The sequence below is a fragment of the Zalophus californianus genome, chromosome 12 (genome assembly GCF_009762305.2).
Source record: "Zalophus californianus isolate mZalCal1 chromosome 12, mZalCal1.pri.v2, whole genome shotgun sequence".
NCBI lineage: Eukaryota > Metazoa > Chordata > Mammalia > Carnivora > Otariidae > Zalophus > Zalophus californianus.
In genome coordinates, this window is record NC_045606.1 from 38241890 (window position 1) to 38261975 (window position 20086).

Below are 20086 nucleotides of genomic sequence, written 5' to 3' on the forward strand. Positions count from 1 at the left end.
TTTTGACTTTAAAAGACATCATTAAGAAAGTGAAAAAACAGCCCACAGAATGGGAGAAAATATTTGCAAATCATATATCTGATGAGCCTAGTATCCAGAATATATAAACAATCTCTTGTAACTCAACTACAAAAAGACAACCCAACAAAAAGACAAATGGGCAAATAGGGGTACCTGGGTGGCTCAGCTGGTTGAGCATCTGACTCTTGATTTTGGCTCAGGTTGTGGGATTGAGGCCCTGTGTTGGGCTCCTCACTAAGCAGGGAGTCTCCTGGGGATTCTCTCCCCCTCTCCCTCCCCCCCATGCATGCACTCTCTCTCTCTCAAATAGATAAATAAATCTTTTTAAAAAAATGAGCAAAGATCTTGAATAGGCATTTCTCCAAAGAAAATATGCAAATGCAAATAAGCACATGAAAAGATGCTCAACGTCATTAGCCCTCAGGAAAATGCAAATTGAAATCACATCAAGACACCACTTCACACTCACTAGGATGGCTATAATAAAAAGACTAATAATAAAGGTAGGCAAAGATGTGGAGAAATTGGAACCCTTGTACACTGCGAGTGATTATAACTTTAGTGAAGCCACTTTGGAAAACGGTCTGGCAGTTCCTCAAAAAGTGAAACATAGAATTACCATATTGACCCTGCAATTCTACTGCTAGGCATATGTCAATTCTGAGAGAATTCAATCCAATTCCAGGAGAATTGAAACCATATGTACACATAAAAGCTTGTACACAAATATTCATAGCAGCATTTTTTATAATAGCCCGAAGTAGAAACAATACAAATGTCCATCAACAGTTGAATGAATTAAATATAATATGGTATATCCACACAGTGGAATATTATTCATCAATAAAAAAGAATGATATATTGATACACGCTATCTGAATCTTAAAACATTATTATGTGAAAGAAGCGAGGCACAAAAGGTCACATCCTGTATTATTGCATTTATATGAAGGTAGAAGGTAGGTCAGTAGCTGCTGAGGGCTGGGGAGAGGGAATGGGGAGTGACTGCCAGTGGGTATGGAATTTCTTCAGGGGTAAAGAAAAAGTTGTACACTTAAATGGTGGTGATGGTTACACATTTTAGTAAATATATGAAAGCCCACGAAACTGTACACTTAAAAAGGGGGGGAATTTTATAGTATGTGAATTTTATTTCAATAAAAAGTTAAGATACCCTTCATCTTCAGTCTTTGATCAAAGGGCTCTGATCCCCTTGCCATCAATAACCACTCCACCAGATCCTTGCCCTGTCAAAATTATTTTCTCATTTAAATTCTTTATTTCTTTATTTATTCTCTATTTTTTCTTAAAGGCAACGAGATAGTAATTTCTTTGAAATCTAATGGGTGTGCTTTAACGCTCCACATGTAGGCACAAAACAGTGACTGTCTCCATATTTTCAGGTCGCAGGTGCAATGGCTTTAGGAGCCAAAGTTTTGGGGTCCGTGGCTTTGAAAAGAATGGATGCCTTTTCAGAACATAGGCACAAAACCAGGGTATCTTCTTTTGGTAGATAACTCTTTGCAAGTATTTTTTTCTCTTCACGATTAAAAAGAATGTTTAAAGTCTTAATCACATTTAAAAATATCAGTAAAGTTTTTCTTCCACTTTCACTCATCTTTGAAATGGGAGCCACAGAGTATGTATTTGTGAGAATTCCAGTGTCTGTGTACATGTTTCTTATGCTGTTAATGATAGGACAGAATCCTTCGATTTGGGGGTAAGTCTGTATAACCTTGACTCTCTGCAGCTTTGGTAGAAATCATAGACCATGCTCAGGTCACACTTGGAGTTTTATCTTTCTTGGATAACGAAATTTTGTAAGCAGTTTATTAGCAAAGCCACGCTAACCTTACTATGGTTGGACAGACAGGAGATCTCAACTGAACCAGCAACAGAAAGGGAAATGGGCCCAGAGATACTGGGAAGGGAGTAGTTTTCTTCTGGGGATTCAGAATGTCCAACCCAAGGACAAATGGGCAGAACCTGGGTAGAACGGACTGTGCTTGTGGTGAACTGGGAACTTTTACATCCCAAGTGCCAGCAAACGACCTTCTCGAACTTCAAATAGCTTCACTTTTTATTCTTTTTTTTTTTTTTTTTTTTATTTGAGAGACAGAGAGAATGAGAGAGAAAGCACATGAGATGGGAGGGTCAGAGGGAGAAGCAGACTCCCCGCCGAGCAGGGAGCCCGACGCGGGACTCGATCCAGGGACTCCAGGATCATGACCTGAGCCGAAGGCAGTCGCCCAACCAACTGAGCCACCCAGGCGCCCCACTTTTTATTCTTTATCAACACCCAGTTTTTCTTTTTAGAAGAAATATTTCAATTTTGGTGCATTATGGCTTTGCCCAGCCAGCTGGTTCAGCAGGTTGACAGGGGCAGGTGGAGAAGAAACTTCCAGGACTTTTAGTGGGGAGTCCCACCCCCGCCATGGGGACACGTGGGCCCCGTGTCACCCCAGGACTATACCAGGTTAGCTTGTGAGGGATCGTGGTTCCTTGCCCAGGGTCTCTAGCATCCCCTGCCTGACTTGTTGGTTTTAGATCCAGGACAGACTCTCGCCAGTACCTTCATATGTTGAACACTGCAGTCTCCTTTGCCTGCCTCTTCTCTCTCGCTCATCTTGGTTCATCTTTGTGCCTGGCCCATCTCATAGAGCTTTCTCTACAAGCTTGGTCCAGGGACATCCTCCCTTTTCAGTGGGACTAAGACCTCATCCTTTAGGATTTGGCTACGGGTTGGGGAAGCCCCAGGTGAATCTGGTTAAATAGTGACATCTGTGTTCCCACACATTACCCAGTATTTCTAACTCAATGGTACTCAGGCTTTAGTGAGCATAGGAATCACTGGACCCTGCCCCCAGAGTTTCTGTTCCATGGGTTTCAGGTGGGGCCTGTGAATTTGCATTCTAACCTGTTCCCAAGCAATGCTGTGGCTGACGGTCAGAGACCACACTTTGGGAACCGCTGCTCTAGGACTTCTCCCATTCGGGTTCTCTCTAGATTTGTTAAATGTGGTCAGAGTGAATCCAAATATTGAGAGGCCTTATTGTATTTCTTAAGTGACATTGAATTGCTTTCTTACGGTTGTTTAGAACATGATACATGTTTAATTCAGTACATTTAAAATTCTATTAGAGCCTCTTATTTTGGAATAAATTATCAAGGTGAAAAATACAGAGTATAATTTAATAATAATGCCATGTCCACCATGGCATTTGACGGTTAAAGGCTCAATGTACATTTCTGTGTGATGCCTTCTGCCTTTTCCTTTTTCTAGTCTTCTCTTCCTCCCTCCTTTCCTTTCTCTCACATTTATTTGGTGCCTGTTCTGTACCTGACATTGAACTGAGGACCGGGGTATAGAGCTGAATCAGTACAGGATGAGTAAGTTTGCAGCCATGTATGACATGAGAAGACCAGGGGTTGTGGCAGACGTATCTGCCCGCACAGTGGTAAGAGGATGAGCTCTGCAGGAGGGGGGCTGGGCAGGCAGCAAAGCTATCCCAGAGCCAGGACTAAAGAACCTACTTAGAAGGAAAAGGAATCATAGTAGCATCAGTTCTACGATGGGGTCCCCCCCCCCTTTTGCTAAGCAGTTTAATTTGCATCCTTGTATAAAAGAATTATGAGCTGGTAAATCTTGAATAAAAATAAATATGCTCAAAGTTCATACTTTTTTAAATATTTTATTTATTTGAGAGAAAGAGAGCATGAGAGGGGGGAGGGTCAGAGGGAGAAGCAGACTCCCTGCTGAGCAGGGAGCCCAATGCGGGACTCGATCCTGGGACTCCAGGATCATGACCTGAGCCGAAGGCAGTTGCTTAACCAACTGAGCTACCCAGGTGCCCTCAAAGTTCATACTTTTAAAGGAAATAACTACCGGCTACTTCATCTCTTAAACATAGTTTGTACCAATTTTGTCAGCCAATAAAATCATAGAAATATTTTTCTACAAAAAGGAAAGTTGAGGAAGGCCTTGATCACAGGGTTGTATAAATGGATGGATTCTAGATCCATTGACGTGCAGGCCCTTAGATGGGTCCAGGGCCGACTCAGCCTGGTGATGGGTATTAAAGAGGGCATGTATTGAATGGAGCCCTGGGTGTTATACACAAACAATGAATCATGGACACTACATCAAAAACTAATGATGTAATGTATGGTGATTAACATAACATAATAAAATTAGGAAAAAAAAAAAAGAATTGAGGACTCAGAACACACTTAAGAGGCAGGTCTTTGCCGTGGAAGGGTGCCACCTCCTGGCCAGTCTTTCGGAACCAGCGAGGACTGGGAACCTCTGTGTGGTACTCACCTTGCAAACACTACCCTATTATGTCCTAATACTTCAGGCCTGGCTATGTCTCAGGAATCCTTTCTCATGCTTATAAAATGATCACATGTGCTTGGCCTGCCACTATATTAGGTTTTAAGAATGCGCCTCACTAAGGCGATGCTCATAAGGCACTAGGAAAAAAATAGGAGGACAAGGTCAACAGAGAACAATTTCTAAGAATATGGTCCTTGGACTTGATGTTTGATGGAGCCAAGACGTGGGCCTGTCACTTACTACCTTTGTGATTTTGAGCAAATGATTTCACACCACTGAACCTCAGTTTTCTCAGGTGTAAAATCAGAATATGATGTAAAGTTATACTGAGGATAAAATAATATATGAAAACTGTTTATATGCATTATAACCACACAGTTACTAAAGCAACAGCAAAAGGCCACAAAGAATAAAAACATTTGATATAAATGCAGCTTAATCAATCTGAAGACTGCATGGAAAGATAGAGTAATCTATCAATTACCCTGCAAGAAGTGTTGCAAGGGATTGCTTTAAAATCTGAGACCAGGGGGCGCCTGGGTGGCTCAGTCGTTAAGCGTCTGCCTTCTGCTCAGGTCATGATCCCGGGGTCCTGGGTTCAAGTCCCGCATCGGGCTCCCTGCTCGGCGGGAAGCCTGCTTCTCCCTCTCCCACTCCCCCTGCTTGTGTTCCCTCTCTCACTGTCTCTCTGTTAAAAAAAAAAAAAAAAAAATCTTTAAAATAGACCAAGTCACCCACAAGTTTATAGATGTATCAGCTGATGGACACATTGGGAGAACCACGTGATCACAGCTAGGCTTTTATGTCTTCTTGACAGTTTGGGTGGAGTTGGGAGCTCACAAACAGTGTCAGTGAGGGACTGGTTGAAACTTTTCGATAACTATTGAGAAAAGAAAATATTTTGTTTAGTGAGATAAGCTCATTTATACAAGATAGGTTTTGAAAGCAGAGAGGTTTCAGGGTGATAATACTTTCAGTTAAAGGAAAAGCAAATAGAGTCTTCCAACCAGCCAAAACTATGCAAAACTATAGTGTCTCCTTGACAGAGATAATCTCCAAATCTATCTTAAAGAATTTTTAATTTAGAGCACTTATAAACCTGTTTTCTCTGATTTTTTAAAACAAATATAAATGTTATGATCATCAGTCAAAAAGATAAATTAATAGTAGAGATGCTTAGGCCAGGAACTGCTTACTATGTGCCAGGCACAAAAGTAAGTGCTTTTACAAATATTAACTTCATTCACTCTTCACAACCACTCAATGATATGTACCTGTTTTACAGATAAGCTTGAGGCTTAGTAGGGTTTGTCACTTATCCAAAGCTTTTACCTACCATTCAGCTGGTAAGTGACCAAGCATAGATTTGAACTGAAATTCGTTTCTCAATGAGTACATGACTTAACCATTATGCCATACTGTCTTATCAGTTGGTTTTGATTTGCCATGGTGGATTATGTCTGCTTCCTATTTCCAGTGTCTGCTGCTGGTTACCCAACAAGATAGGCCTACAGCTTATGTCCCATTAGTTAGAAGCCCTGGAATCCCTGCCTGCAGGTATAGGTACCTTTTAGTGCCTCACACGGATGCCCATAGAAGTCTAGGATCCAGGGTGATCTCTTCATGCTGGGGGTGACCCCACTGGAAATGGTGGGATCAAATGGGGTGTCTGGGTGGCTCAGTTGCTTAAGCGTGTGACTTGGTTTCAGCTCAGGTCATGATCTCAGGGTCATGGGACTGAGCCCCGCATTGGGCTCTGCATTCAGCATGGAGTCTGCTGGAGATTCTCCCCCTCTTCCTCTGTACTCTCCCCCCGCCACCGCCCCTGCTTGCTTGCTCACTCTCTCTTAAATAAAATATTTAAAAAAAAAAATTGAAATGGTGGGGATGTAATACCAGCACATGTTTCTTTTCCATCTCTTCACTTGAGTGACAGAGCCTGACCTCTTGGGACTTCAGAAGGCTGCTCTGGGCTATGAAACAGCAGGAGAGGTAGCACCCCAAAGAGTCCTGGGGTGTCTATCCATGCTTTCTTTTTTACCTGCTTCAAGAAAGACCCATTTCAGGAAAGAAAACATTCTTTGATGTTAAACTAATCCCTGAATTTCTTACTTTGAAACTTTGAGCCTTTTACCTTGTTTGGCAACTTTGTTTCTAGCATGTTTTGTTTGTTTTCTGCTAATTCTGTGTGAGGAGGCTTCCTGGAGTGCAGGGAACCCAGCCTGACCCTCCTTGGGGGCCCAGACTTTGGAGTGAATGAGGTCTGTGGGGCCCAGGGCTGCATGGCGCTTGTTGAGACATTAGAGTTGGCCAAGCAGGCTTATCCTCTAAACCCACGTTTGTTTGTATCTGCTCTGTGCACATCTTAGATAGCACCTTGTTTGAGTAACTCACAGAGAAGAAGAAAATTTTATTTTCCTAGAATGCTTGGGAAATCATATGTGGAAATTTCTAGCTGTGACATGTATTGTCTTTCATTTTATTATTACTACTAGAACTAAAAGTACAATGAGTCTGTGCCATCTGCTAGTAATAATTAAAAACAATAATATGAATAGAATGTGCTTCTACGGGTGATAGAGAGCTAGGGAATGTAGCTGGGATTCCCTGTATGAGCTATCGAGCTGTGTGTTTATTTCACCTTTCCCTCTTTCCCTCAGACACACACACACACACACACACACACACACACACACACACACACACACACTGTATGCCTAGAAATTTTTAAGAAACATGGTAGAATATGTCCCATGCTAATACTAAATCAATTTGTTAAAAAATAGTATTCCAGAAATTGTTTTAAGATATATGTGTGTAAATTATGCACATATGTACACATAATATATATGTAGTATATGCATTATATGCATGTAGTACATATACATTACCATAACAATCCTAATAGCAAGTACTAGTAATATCTCCATTTTACAGATGATGAAACTGAGGCACAGAGAGGTTAGGTACCTTGTTCAAGATCACACACACAGCCTGGAAGTGGGGGGCTAGAGTCTATGGGCTTAGCCCGTAGATGGCTCTGCCATCTCCATGATTTGGATGTTTCCTGGGTGACGTGGGAGGTACTTCAGATTTTTGCAGTAGCTCAGAAATCACCATTAAGAACCCTAGGTAGGAGTTGGCTTGGTGGAAAAGGCACTGGACCAGGACTCAGGCCAACAGTATTTTAGCCCTCATTCTACCATTTATGAGTTGTATATACTTGCACATGTCTCTTACACTGCATTTCATTTTCCTCATCTATAAAGGAGATGGTGATAATGTCTTCCCCTATGCCTCACAGAGGTGTCATGAGGACAGATGACATGATAGATGTCAAAGACATCTGAAAACGCTTGAAGTGTGACATAGATATTCAGAAATGATTTTTCACATGGTCATAGTTACTTGGGGAATTCCAGGCTAAACATTTATTACTCTTAGCCCAGCATCCTCTTCATTCACCTATGCGATAGCAATGTCTTTAAACAAATTCACATGCTAATCTGTGTTAGTTCCTTCCTGGAGAACTGAGAAGTGTTCTACTCCCCCCTTGGCATGATCCTCTCAATACTATCATGGCAAACATGTTACTCCACTAAGAAATCATCTTTCTTTTCTTCTGACTTGACGATCGTTACTTTTTCTTTGTCCATCACACGTAAGAAGCTAGGACCTCGTATTACCAATGAAAATTCCCTTTATAAATTTAAATCAAGTGAAATCAAAGGTGCTCTGAATGGAAGGGGGTCTCCTCTGAGCCAGACCAAGACTTTGTTTTACAGATAGAAAGGCTGAGGGTCAGCATGAGGGACCTACCTGACATCACCAGCAAATTGGGGCCAAAGTGGGCCAGAAAGCCACATGTTCCAGCTGCCAGCCCAAGGCCAGTTCTCGTTTATGGTCCTGTGTGGTATTACTGATAGCTCTTCTGCAAGGAATGCCTTCCCTCTTTAAACGTTTGTCGTTTGTCACTTACAGGCGGAGACTGCACAGGCTGGGTGTGTCGAAGGTTACCCAAGTGGATTTCCTGCCCAGGGAGGTGGTGGCCTACTCCAAGGAGACCCAGACTCCTCTAGCTACACATCAGTCTGAAGGTAAACTGTGTCTTCTGTTTGCTTTCCGTATTATCTCTAGGAGAAATTGCCAGTGTGTTCTATCCTTCTTGTTGATTTTATATCTTACCATAGCAGATCTTCCCAGGACAGAAACATAATGATGCGCTGAAAATCTAAGGCTCCCTTGGCCCAGATTTTGAAAGCTCTGGACAGGGAGCCCGGTGGTACTCCTCAAAGGACCCGTGAACTTTAAAATGGATTACTTAGCTGACACTTTGTCAGAACTGTATGAAGGGGAAAAATCATCACAGGGTGACATGCTAAAAACTTTTCTGAATTTTTTCAGTAAGAACAGTGCATACATTATGAGTCATCATTTTCAGGAGTCAGCAAATGGTAGCACACCACCTGTTCCTCAAAATCGAGTGTTTTGGGATACAACCACCGCCAGTCATTCGTGTCTGTAGTCTGTGTGGCTCCTTTCTTGCTGTGATGGAAGGGTTGAGAAGCTATGACAGAGCACTCACAGCTCACACAGCCAAAAATCTTTACTATAATCTGGCACTTTATAGAAACACTTTGCTGACCCCTGATTAACTTTGCCATTCAGATGACAACACATTAGAGTTTCTTACCATTTAAAACTTAAAATCGGTTAAAATCTCCATGCTTCTTCATGCGTACCGGAAAACATCAGGTGGAAAATTCACATGCACATCCCAGCCAATCAAAAAATACACTAAGAGAAATTGAAGCTGATAAAATGCTCCCTAGAAATAAGGAATCACATGTAAGCAGAAGAGGGAGAGATATATACTTAGGATAAGAGGAGGTGGCATCCTTGGAAAAGAGCATTATCGGTATAGCCAAGCAAATTCTCTTTTTACGTTATGGTATTTTACTGTTGGTGTGGTGAAGAAGATGGGAGAGTTCTGGGGTCATGGTTGTTATGTAGTAAATACTGAACAGAAGCCAAGAGAATGAAAAATGATTTGAATGCCTTGCTTGGTTTACAGCAAATACATGTATTAGTGCAGTTTGGTTTGTGCAAGCTACAGAGATTTTCAGTTTTGGTTCCAAACACATAATATCCAAAGCAAAGTGAAATCTGATGCCTTGAAGTAGAGTACTCCCTACAGGTCTTCTGGAAACCTTTCCTGGGTAATGCTAGCTGCTGCGGGGACAAGTCTTTGGTGACAGGGCTTCCATCTTTCAAATCTGATAGTGAAATGATTATTAGAAGCAAACAAGTAGCACCCTCTGGTGGTGAAATTTTAAACCAGTCACTTCAACAGACTTCAAGAACTGCCTATTAATATGGCAGAAAATACAAAGTTAGAAAAGCCTTTGGGAGTTCACCTAGCCTATCCTTGGACCTCCAGGCAGATCAGAAAGATTATTAAAAAACAACCTCACCACCCAACCAAAACATTTGTTTGAGTTAATTTGCTGCCAGAGGTATTTGCAGAGCTGTAGCCTGAGGTATGTTTATTTAGCCAAAAATCTGACCCATAACATAAAGTTATACAAGTGAAATAGGAGAAGGAGTGAATTCTATTTTGAAAATGTGTAGACTTCAGGTATTGGAAGGGGTACAGACATATTTACAAGGGAAGATAAATTAAGGATGAAAAGGCATGGACTCTCAACTTTTAAACTGGAACACATCAAAAGAAAAAGCCTGGGCATTCCGTTTTATGACTGCAGAGAGCGTTTGGGCGCCCTCATTATGCTGTGGTCCAAGCAGCAGGAAAGAAGGAATTTATTTCTCAGCCATTGGCAGAAATTCTTCCTGTTTTTTTAACAAGATTCATAGAGGTTTTTTGTGGTGATGGGTGTTTCGATGGTTCAAATTCCACAATTCAGATTTGAACTCAAAGCTAGCTACTGTAGCTCTAGACATTAAACAACACCCGATAGGTCCAGACTGGCAGAACTTTAGACTGGGGTTCAGCAAGTTGTCCTCTCGCCACAGATGCTTCTTTGAGCCTTGGCTGCCCACGGTCGCCCAGCTGCCTGGCTGACAATGGTGCCCGGTGCTCGCCTTTCACCTGCTGTGTGAAGGGAGCTGGCGGAGGGAGAACTAGAGGGCGTAGCGAGCGGTTGGCAGTGGGAATCCACTGCGTGGCAGGTTTGAGTTGGCTTCTGATTTGGGGCTTGAGCCAATTCAGAGGCAGGAAATGATGAACTACTGGATTTTATGACACAGTGAGGCTCTTGGATGTGGTGTATGTAAGATCCATAGCGTATTATTGCCCATAGCATATGGAGGAATGCCATTTTTTAAGTCATATTGTGACTACAGAAAATGTAACAATATTCAAACGAGTGATCTCAGAGCATCAATGTGTTCTGTATCCAGTGGAGTTCCAGTGCATTCAGTTTTTGCCATGTTACCACTTTACTCTTTAAAATGAAGCTTAAGTCTCTTTTCTGCACTATGTACTATAATGAACATCCTCTTAACTTGTGATCGTAGTGACCTGTTCTGAGAAACCCTCCAGAGAACGATTTAAACCAGGAAGATTGAGGACTGAAGTTCCTATGAGTACTATTTTTCCAATACAAATTTAAGTCATCAGTGACAGAGAAGTAAGGCTGAGAATAGGACACCCTGATTTGGGGAGCAGGGTATCTCTACCCCCAAAATATTTTAAACACATGTTTTTTATTCCCACGTAGTAAGAAAGGAAAAAATTATGCTTCCCTGCCAGACTACCTCTGCCTTGCCTGTTATTAATACGCTCTGGACTGCCCGTGACCTCCTGAGATTAGTTAGGAGCCAGTCTTCTGTATCCTTATTATAGTGGGTAAGTGACTGGCTCATACAAGGCCCCCAGTAAATGCTGTTGAATGACAAAGATGATGCCACAGATATCTTTGAAGCTCCTAAGTTCTGTAATGAGCCCTGGGAGAATGAGAATTTCTTGACTTGCTGGTAATGCGTAAGCTGCTCTGGAGGGAGGAGGAAGAAACGTACACAACCTGTTGATAGTTTTGAAGTGCTCTCTGATCTTCCTCTCCTCTTCATATCTTATCAATGGGAACTTAATGGCTTCATGTTGGCTCCCCCCTTCCCCTACTTCCCTCCCCTGCCTTGTTTCTTATGCCCAAGAAAGACCAGTTTGCTTTCGTTGCCCACAGTGCCACACAGCGTCGGCTTCCATACACTTGCACATACTGTCTCCCAGGCCAGAATGCCCTCTCTCCTGTCTCTCTTCCTTTGGGAAGTCAAAGGAGGAAGGAACAGTCAAGGATTAGCTCCTCAGTAATTCCGCTTCTTGTAGGCGTCGCTCCTACTGTGGGCATAGTCCATTCCCCCCTTTATTACTTCATTTTTAATGATTATCTAAATGTCTGCCTTGGCAGACATTTGAGCAGGCTGTGTGTCCTTCCCTTCCATGCCCAACATGGTGCCTGGCTCAAAGAAAGGGTTCCATATGAATGGAAGAAATGAAGAATGTCATGATGCTGGAGGAATAAGAAAGAAGGAAGAGAAAATATTCACTGGACTTCAGTGGGGAGGGAGTATAATCTATGTATTAAGGCTACATTGGTTTTATGGGTTTTTTAAGGAAAAGTCCTGAGAATGAGATTGTGCGGTGAGGGGAGTTCAGTGTTTCCATTTCAGCCAGGCCTCTAATTTCACTCCCATGAATGTGGGCATTAACTACCCATAAACATGGCACAGTTGTGAGAACTGAAGGAGAAAATCACCTGGATTGGGGAGGACAGAACAAAGCAGTCACCAAGTCTTTACTTTGTGAAGATACTACTTAGGTACTTGAAGTTTAGAAGAGGTGTGTGGGAAGGTGGCTAAGGAAGGCTCTTGTTTCACCTTTGCACTTAAAAAAAAAAAATTTCTTGATTGGTTGAGGAGAATTTCTACTTTGGCTTCTTATCCTCTCCAGCATATACTAAATCCAAAAGCTAGTCTAGTAGTCTAGTCTAGCGCTGTCCAATAGAAACATAATGAGTGGATCACTACATTTGTATCTTTGGGGTAAATACCCAGTAATGCAATTGCTGGGTCGTACGGTAGCTCTATTTTCAACTTTTTGAGGAACCTCCGTACTGTTTTCTAGAGTGGTTGCACCAGCTTGCATTCCCACCAACAGTGGAGGAGGGTTCCCCTTTCTCCGCATCCCCGCCAACATCTGTCGTTTCCTGACTTGTTAATTTTAGCCATTCTGACTGTTGTGTGGTGGTATCTCACTGAGGTTTTGATTTGTATTTCCCTGATGCCAAGTGATGTTGAGCACTTTTTCATGAGTCTGTTGGCCATTTGGATGTCTTCTTTGCAGAAATGTCAGTTCATGTCTTCTGCCCATTTCTTGATTAGATTCTTTGTTCTTTGTTGAATTTGATAAGTTCTTTATAGATTTTGGATACTAGCCCTTTATCTGATATTTCGTTTGCAAATATCTTCTCCCATTCTGTCAGTTGTGTTTTGGTTTTGTTGACTGTTTCCTTTGCTGTGCAAAACCTTTTTATCTTGATGAAGTCCCAATAGTTCATTTTTGCCCTTGCTTAATTTAGTAATCTGAAGGGGCACCTGCACCCCAATGTTCATAGCCACAGTGTCCACAATAGCCAAACTATGGAAAGAGCCCAGATGTCCATCAACAGATGAATGGATAAAGAAGGTGTGGTGTATTTATATATAATGGAATATTATGCAGCCATAAAAAATGAAATCTTGCCATTTGCAAAGAGGTGGATGGAATCAGAGGGTATTATGCTAAGTGAAATAAGTCAATCAGAGAAAGACCATTATCATATGATCTCACTGATATGTGGAATTTGAAAAACAAGGCAGAGGATCATAGGGGAAGAGAGGGAAAAAAAGAAACAAGACGAAACCAGAAAGGGAGACAAACCATAAGAGACTCTTCATCTCAGGAAACAAACTGAGGGTTGCTGGAGTGGAGGGGGGTAGGAATGGGGTGGCTGGGTGATGGACACTGGGGAGGGTATGTGTTGTTGTGAGTGCTGTGTATTGTGTAAGACTGATGAATCACAGACCTGTACCCCTGAAACAATTAATACGTTATATGTTAATTAAAGAAAAAAAAACCCATAATGACCTAGGGAGGCCTAGGTTGCCCCACCCACCAGTCAGTTAAGCAGTGCCTTCAGCTCAGGTCATGATCCCAGGGTCAAGCCCTATGTCTGGCTCCCTGCTCAGCGGAGAGTGTGCTTCTCTCTCTGCCCCTCCTGTGCGCGTGCTCTCTCTCTAACAAATAAATAAAATCTTAATAAAAAGAAACATAATAAGCCATCATTAATTTTAATAATATGTTTTATTTAACTCAATATGTTAAAAAACATTATCAAAACAATAATATGTAGTCAATATAAAAATTATCAGTGAGATTACACATTGTTTTTTTATATTAAGTCTTCAAAATCTGGTTTGTATTTTACACTTAGGGCATATCCCAATTCAGACACTAAATTTTCTTTTTTTTTTTTTAAGACTTTATTTATTTTAGAGAGAGTGGGGGGAGAGAATGAGCAGGGGGGAGGAGCAGAGGGAGAGGGAGAAGCAGACTCCCCGCTGAGCAGGGAGCCTGACTCGGGGCTTGATCCCAGGACCCCAGGATCATGACCTGAGCCAAAGGCAGACGCTTGACCAACTGAGCCACCCAGGTGCCCCCAGATACTAAATTTTCACTGGAAATACTTGAACAATAATTATATTTCTGAAAATTTACAATTGAAACAGCAGATTCAAATGCCACAGTTGCTCCAAACATATTTAAAAGCTTTCCAATGATGGAATCAAATATCAGTTTTTAAAGTTAAGTAAAAGTACAAATGCAGTTCCCTGGTTGCATTAGGCACATCTCAAGTGCTCAATAGCCACACAGGGTTAAGGGCTCCTGTATCGGACAGCTCATGTCTACCACGGACCATCATTTCACAGATTGAGAAGCTGAGACCCACAAAGCAAGCCTGGTCTTCACTTCACCATGGCTGGCCAGAGGCACCTGGGGGAGGAGACACCCCCTGATCTGTAGGGAACGCCTCCAGGGGCACGATGGCATCATAGATTTTCCTCCCTTTTGTGAGATCAGCTATGTCCAAGCAGGTGTTAGATGGTGGGACAGAAGCAAAGTTGTATTCCAAGCAGGGCAAGTTCATAAGTAAGCCTCATTCTGTCATCATGGAGACAATTATGAGAACTCCCCTGGGTTCTCCCTTCATAGTCCAGAGTTCAGATAATGGGATGTCCACTCCTTCCACCCTAACTTCATGCTGTACAAAGGACTGGCAAAGACTGTGTATGACCTCCTTGTTTGTTATCTATGCCCATGCTGCTTCCCTCTCCCTTTTTGCCCCACCCTTCTATGTGAAGTGATTAGAGAAAATGATCAAGGCTTGAATTCTAAACCGCATACAGTTGAGTTCTAAATCTTCTTACACCTTGGTGGCCCCCAAGAGCACAACTCTTTGATACAGAATTGCCAAATAAAGTCATTTTCCAGAGAATCTAGGTGGAAATATTTATTTGAAACCTTAACATGAAACCAGGCAGTTCTTAGGGTTATAATTTCCTAGTGGAAGCCAATCCGGAAACTCCTAGAGATAAGTTGGGAAAACACAGGCTTTGGTGGTATAATCTTGACTCAAGCTCTTCAACTGCCTCCCAGGTTCCTGGACCTTACACTCGTTCTCTAAACTTACTATTTAAAGAACAGCCAGGTATTTGGAGACAAGCCATGGTGGCATCTGGATGCAAATTAAAAATCCCTAGTGAAGATGATGCACAATGGTCTTATTTTTTATTTCTGTTCTGTAGACAAGAACGGACACTGTTCCAGAAAGATACTGACATCTGCCATGTTTTGCTTCCTTGAACTGTGCCTGCCATTTCTGCTTTGAAATTTGATTAAAGTGTTAATCCTCTTTCAGAACTAACTGTAGAGGCTTCAGGCCCATTGTTAACAAGGTCCGCGGTTGAGGGATCCTCTCCTAGGACATTCATTTTCTTTAACAATATTAACCTTGTATCATCTTGGCAAGTCTCTTGGAAAAAAAAAAAAAAAGATGGGCTATTTTAGAAATGCAGACACTTCAGAATTTATTTTTTAGATATTATTTGTGTTGAATAGACAAATTTTCTGGTTAAAAAAAAATAATTTTCCCTGTCCCTGAACCTTCTTTAAAGCTATTGGTCAGGAGAGCTTTGGTGGTTTAGCTCTTGGTTTAAATTACACATTGAAATTGATACTGGCTTAGATGCTGGCCAGTTTTGATATTCCAAAGCAGAAGCCTCATGCTAAAAGTTAACTTATTTTTTTAAGCACCTAGGGAGAGTGCCATAGATGGTACAGTCAAATAAATTCATTTATCCAAAATATTCCTTCCAATGAAAACAGAAGGGTGCTAAATGACAACTAAAAACAAGAATTCAGTAGAAAAGAGGAAATGCAGAGCAAGACTTGGTACCAGTGGACGCTGTCTTATTTCCTACACTTCTGTAATCTGTAGTTTTATAAAGGGGGTGGACATTCAGAAAAATGGCCCTAGAGCATCATGTGAACTTTAGGCTCAAAATGAGATTATATCTTCATCACAGTACCATACTGGAAAATAAAATGTTATACCTTAGGAAGATGGTCTAGTAACTTTGTTGAAACATCAGTTAGCCACTTAATTAATCAACATATCATATTCTCTAGATCAAGGGTTAATGTACTGATGGAGTTCAGAAGTAAAAGATTTTGTATGGAATAAAAACATTGTCCTTTGAAAGCTGTTATGATGGATCCATCCCTTTAGTATTCCATACAACCTTAAGGTAGCCTAAAGAGCCTCTTCAGAGCAGGAAGATGAATAATGAGGTGGAACTAAGGCTCTGGGCCTGGAAGCTCATGTTAAGAACACAAAAGCAGTTCTGAGATTTTTTTTTTAATCTGACTCCAAGGTTCACACATGGTAGGTTCACAAATGATCTAAGTACATTTCACTGAGAAAATCACTAATACCCAAATTATAGACCTGATATCAAGTAAATATGTAATCATGGATCACTAACTGCTTCTCCCAGATCCATTTACAAATCCAGTTCCCTAGATCCTTCAAGCATACCTTCTCATAGGTCCTCATCACTGGTCATAGGCACATTAATTCTGTGTACCACTAGTGCCTGGCATAGTGCTTAATATTTGGTGTGGGAATGGATGGATGACTTGACTTAGCTCAAAGATTAACAGCAATTGTCTGCCTAATGACCCAGGTAATGGAAGAAATAAGAGAAGGTCAAAGGGTAGGATGTGGGGGAGGTGCTCCTGAATTCCTAATTTTAAACACTGGAAACTATAGTTAATTTAAGCAGGAAAGAACTTGAAAGGAGAATTCTGTAACTCACAGAATCAACATGAAGATTGAAAAAGTACACTCAGAGGACAGGCAGAAACCAAGAGAAGCTAATTATCAAGGAGACAGCCCAAACTGACAATACATAGTTTTCAGTAAGTCTGTGACTTTGCTGGTCACTACCTAGGGGAAGCATGACAAGCAGGGGGAAAATTCAGAATAAGTTGTTATTCTAGTGAAAAGATGTTGATTCCTCTCTCTGTGATAGAAAAAGATGAAAGTGATTGATCTTGCTGATTATTCTTTCAAGATATGGTCCAATATTGAGCGTTGAGGTTGATCTCTGGTTGGGCAATAGCCCGGGCACTGAGTCAAGGCCACTGAGTTCCTATATAGCCTACATTCTTGCCATCATTGCTCTCAAATCTAAAGATCTCTGCCATGATTCCCTTTTAGAGCTATTTGTCTGATTTACCACAGACACTCTGGGTGTTATTGAATCAGTGGGACCATAATTTCTAAGCTGTATGGTCACTTAAAGGTAGAAGCCTTTTGAGTCACCTGGCAAATGGAATTAAAATGTGCATGGTGGCTGTTCTGGCCCATCCAGTGTTATGACTCTCCGTATTAGATAAACAGTGTATTTGCCATATACTTTGAAGTTTACCAGACCACTAGACCTATAGAAATTTTTCTGAAATAGCAGGTCTTGTATATTCAAAGATTTTTCTCCCATCTTCTAGCCTACTTGTCTTAACTAGGTATTGAAGGTAACCCAGCTTATTCTCCTCGCCCTGCTGGCGTGATACCCTGTGTGGCAGGTGGGGTGATCAAGTGCTGTAGCTAGCTCAACCCTGATGTAAGATGATGAAGATGCAAAAAGAAATGAGGTGGGTCTTCTTTTGCTGTCAAGCAAGGCTTAGTGTAGAATGTGGTTTGGGGGTACTCCCGAGCCTCCGTAGTTTTCCCTATATTCAGTTTTCCGTTACTTGCTAATCAGCACTGTGACTTTCACATGAGCAACTTAGTGAAGCTGGCAATTCAAAGGGCTTTTATTCAGGAGCCCACAAAATTTAAATTTGCTTTTGATTTTGGCAAACGTGTATGCAGACGTTTATCACAACCAGAGAAATTCCCTGGGCCTATGCCTTGAGCTAAAGTGCAGAGATTTGAGTTTTTCATCTCTTCTTTAAGCTGTCCAGTCCCATTAGAAGCATTCATCTCACCCTAGTGTCTTTAAATTCTTCATGCCATTCACACTATTCAGTGGCAGTGGCACTTTGATCCCTTAAATCCCTCTTTTCAATGAACACTTCGTTAAAGATCACCACAGAAGAAAAATTATCCAGCTATTTGTTATGGCTGACAGGTTCTCATTCCCAGAGTCTGAGTTTTCATTTTCTTTAGCCCTTATTAGGGCAAACAACCAACACCAGTTCCCTGATTGTCTTCTGATACTCCTATCTGTGCCAGTCTGGGTCCATGTTGCCAACAATAAAAATTAGCTCTGGTTAGCCTAAACAGAAAAGGGATTTGTTGGAAAGATATGAGAGACTTGGTAGAACTGATGAATTAGAATTAGGTCAGAAAAAGAAGGACGTAAAGCAGCCCTAATCTCTACTGTGACTGTATTTGAAATAGGGCTTTTAGGAGGTAATTAAGGTGAAATGAGGTCGTCTTGGTAGAATCTTAATCCTATAGGATTGGTGGCCTTGTAAGAGGGGGAAGAAAGAGATCTGTCTCTGTCTGTCTCCACGTGCATACACAGAGGAAAGGCCATGTGAGGACACAGCGAGGAGGCGTCTGCAAGCCAGGAAGGGAGCTCTGACACACCGAATTGGCTCGTTACTTGATCTTAAATTTCCCAGCCTCCAGAACTGTGAGAAGATAAATCTCTGTTGTTTCAGCCACTCAGTCTATAGTATTTTGCGATGGTAACCCGGGCTGACTGAGACAGCGGCTAACAAGGTCACGCCACTGATCCTGTTCAGTCTGGTAAGACCGAGCATCCTGACTTCCTGTCACTGGACGCTCACAGTCACACTCAGGATTGAAAGTCACAGCTGCCTTGAAAACCTCTACTTCTCCTTGAAACCTGACAATACTCGCTCGAGATTTAAAGAGCAGTGTGGAAGTCCACTTAGCTAGACCCAGGTTACATGCCCTGCATTAGCTGTGAGCGGCCAGGCAGAGAAAGAACCGCCCTAGCCCGGTTTCTGGGATGCTGAGGGAGGCTATGACTCTACTTTGATCTGTTTTGCTCTTCTCCCTGACAAAAGAGACTGTTTGGATGCTGGACAGCCAAAAATACATATTCAAAAAATGCCTACTCTGATGTGAGAATAAAAAGGGGGAGGTAAAAAATTATATTTATTATGTGCCTGGCATACTCATGTACTTACAGTGCTGCTATAGAATTTCCTCATCTTAAATTAGAAGTGCAGAGAGAATGCAGCTCCTTTAGTTTGTCCTCAGCTGTCTATAATACTGCTGGCTGTCAGGGGAAAATGTATGAAATAAACAACTTTAGTGCAGTCTTTTGTTTTAAACAGTCTCAGTTGGTATGTGCAGTTAAAATTGGGTGGAAATGCTGAAACCTCACTCCCACTTTCTCCCTAAGATCTTGACCAAGTGTAGAGGGGAGAAAGGTGAGGTTGACATGATCCCATGGCCTTGGTGGAGTGGGGAGGGATAAGAGGGACCCTGGCCTTGTGCCAGCCCTTGCCAGTGTGCTGGCTGACATCTGCTGTTCTTTGACCTCTTGGGCACTGGCGCCCAGTGCTAAGGCACGTAAATGGTGGACTAGTATTTGTTTTCTTTGCTTGGCAATGTTCCTAGGAATATGGGCCATTTCCCTCTTGCTAATTGGCTTTTCTCTCTCAACTTTCCTTGCCTCCAGACCTTGAGTCAGTGCCCTAACCTCTTTCCAGTCCCTGGCCTAGAAGTCAATCCCCAACCCATGCTGTGTAGTCTCTTTATCTACCACAACAGACCCTCGTGGCATCCTGGCCCTCAATTCAGCGTCCATTGCCTCAGATGATCTGAGGGAGGCTCAGCTGCCCTCATCAGTTCTTCTCTCTGTTTTATCATGCCAACCACCCCCACCAAAGCTGGGGTGCCTTGCGGTGCATGAGATCTGTTGCATGATGGTCTCCTCCTAGCTTCCCAAACAGGAGATGTGGTTCAAGGGTGCCTATGCTCATTTCTCTTCTCAGTTTATTTTGCACTGCACCCCTCCCAATGCTTCTCTCCAGAAAGTGAAAATCCAGATACATCTATATATTTCTCTCTTCTTCTCTCTGCATGCTCCTTTCCTTGCCACTTATCTGGAAATAAACTCCTATGT

General features: G+C 42.0%; 1 protein-coding gene across 5 annotated transcripts in view; it reads left to right on the top strand.

Moving 5' to 3' along the window:
• DYNC1I1 (dynein cytoplasmic 1 intermediate chain 1) overlaps positions 1-20086 on the top strand; it is a 306141-nt gene that overhangs the window by 68571 nt on the left and 217484 nt on the right. For all 5 annotated transcript variants that reach the window (XM_027574568.2, XM_027574567.2, XM_027574570.2 and 2 more), the window contains one exon: positions 8339-8454. In XM_027574568.2, coding sequence (XP_027430369.1) covers positions 8339-8454 — 116 coding nt within the window. The remainder of the gene's footprint in view (positions 1-8338; positions 8455-20086) is intronic.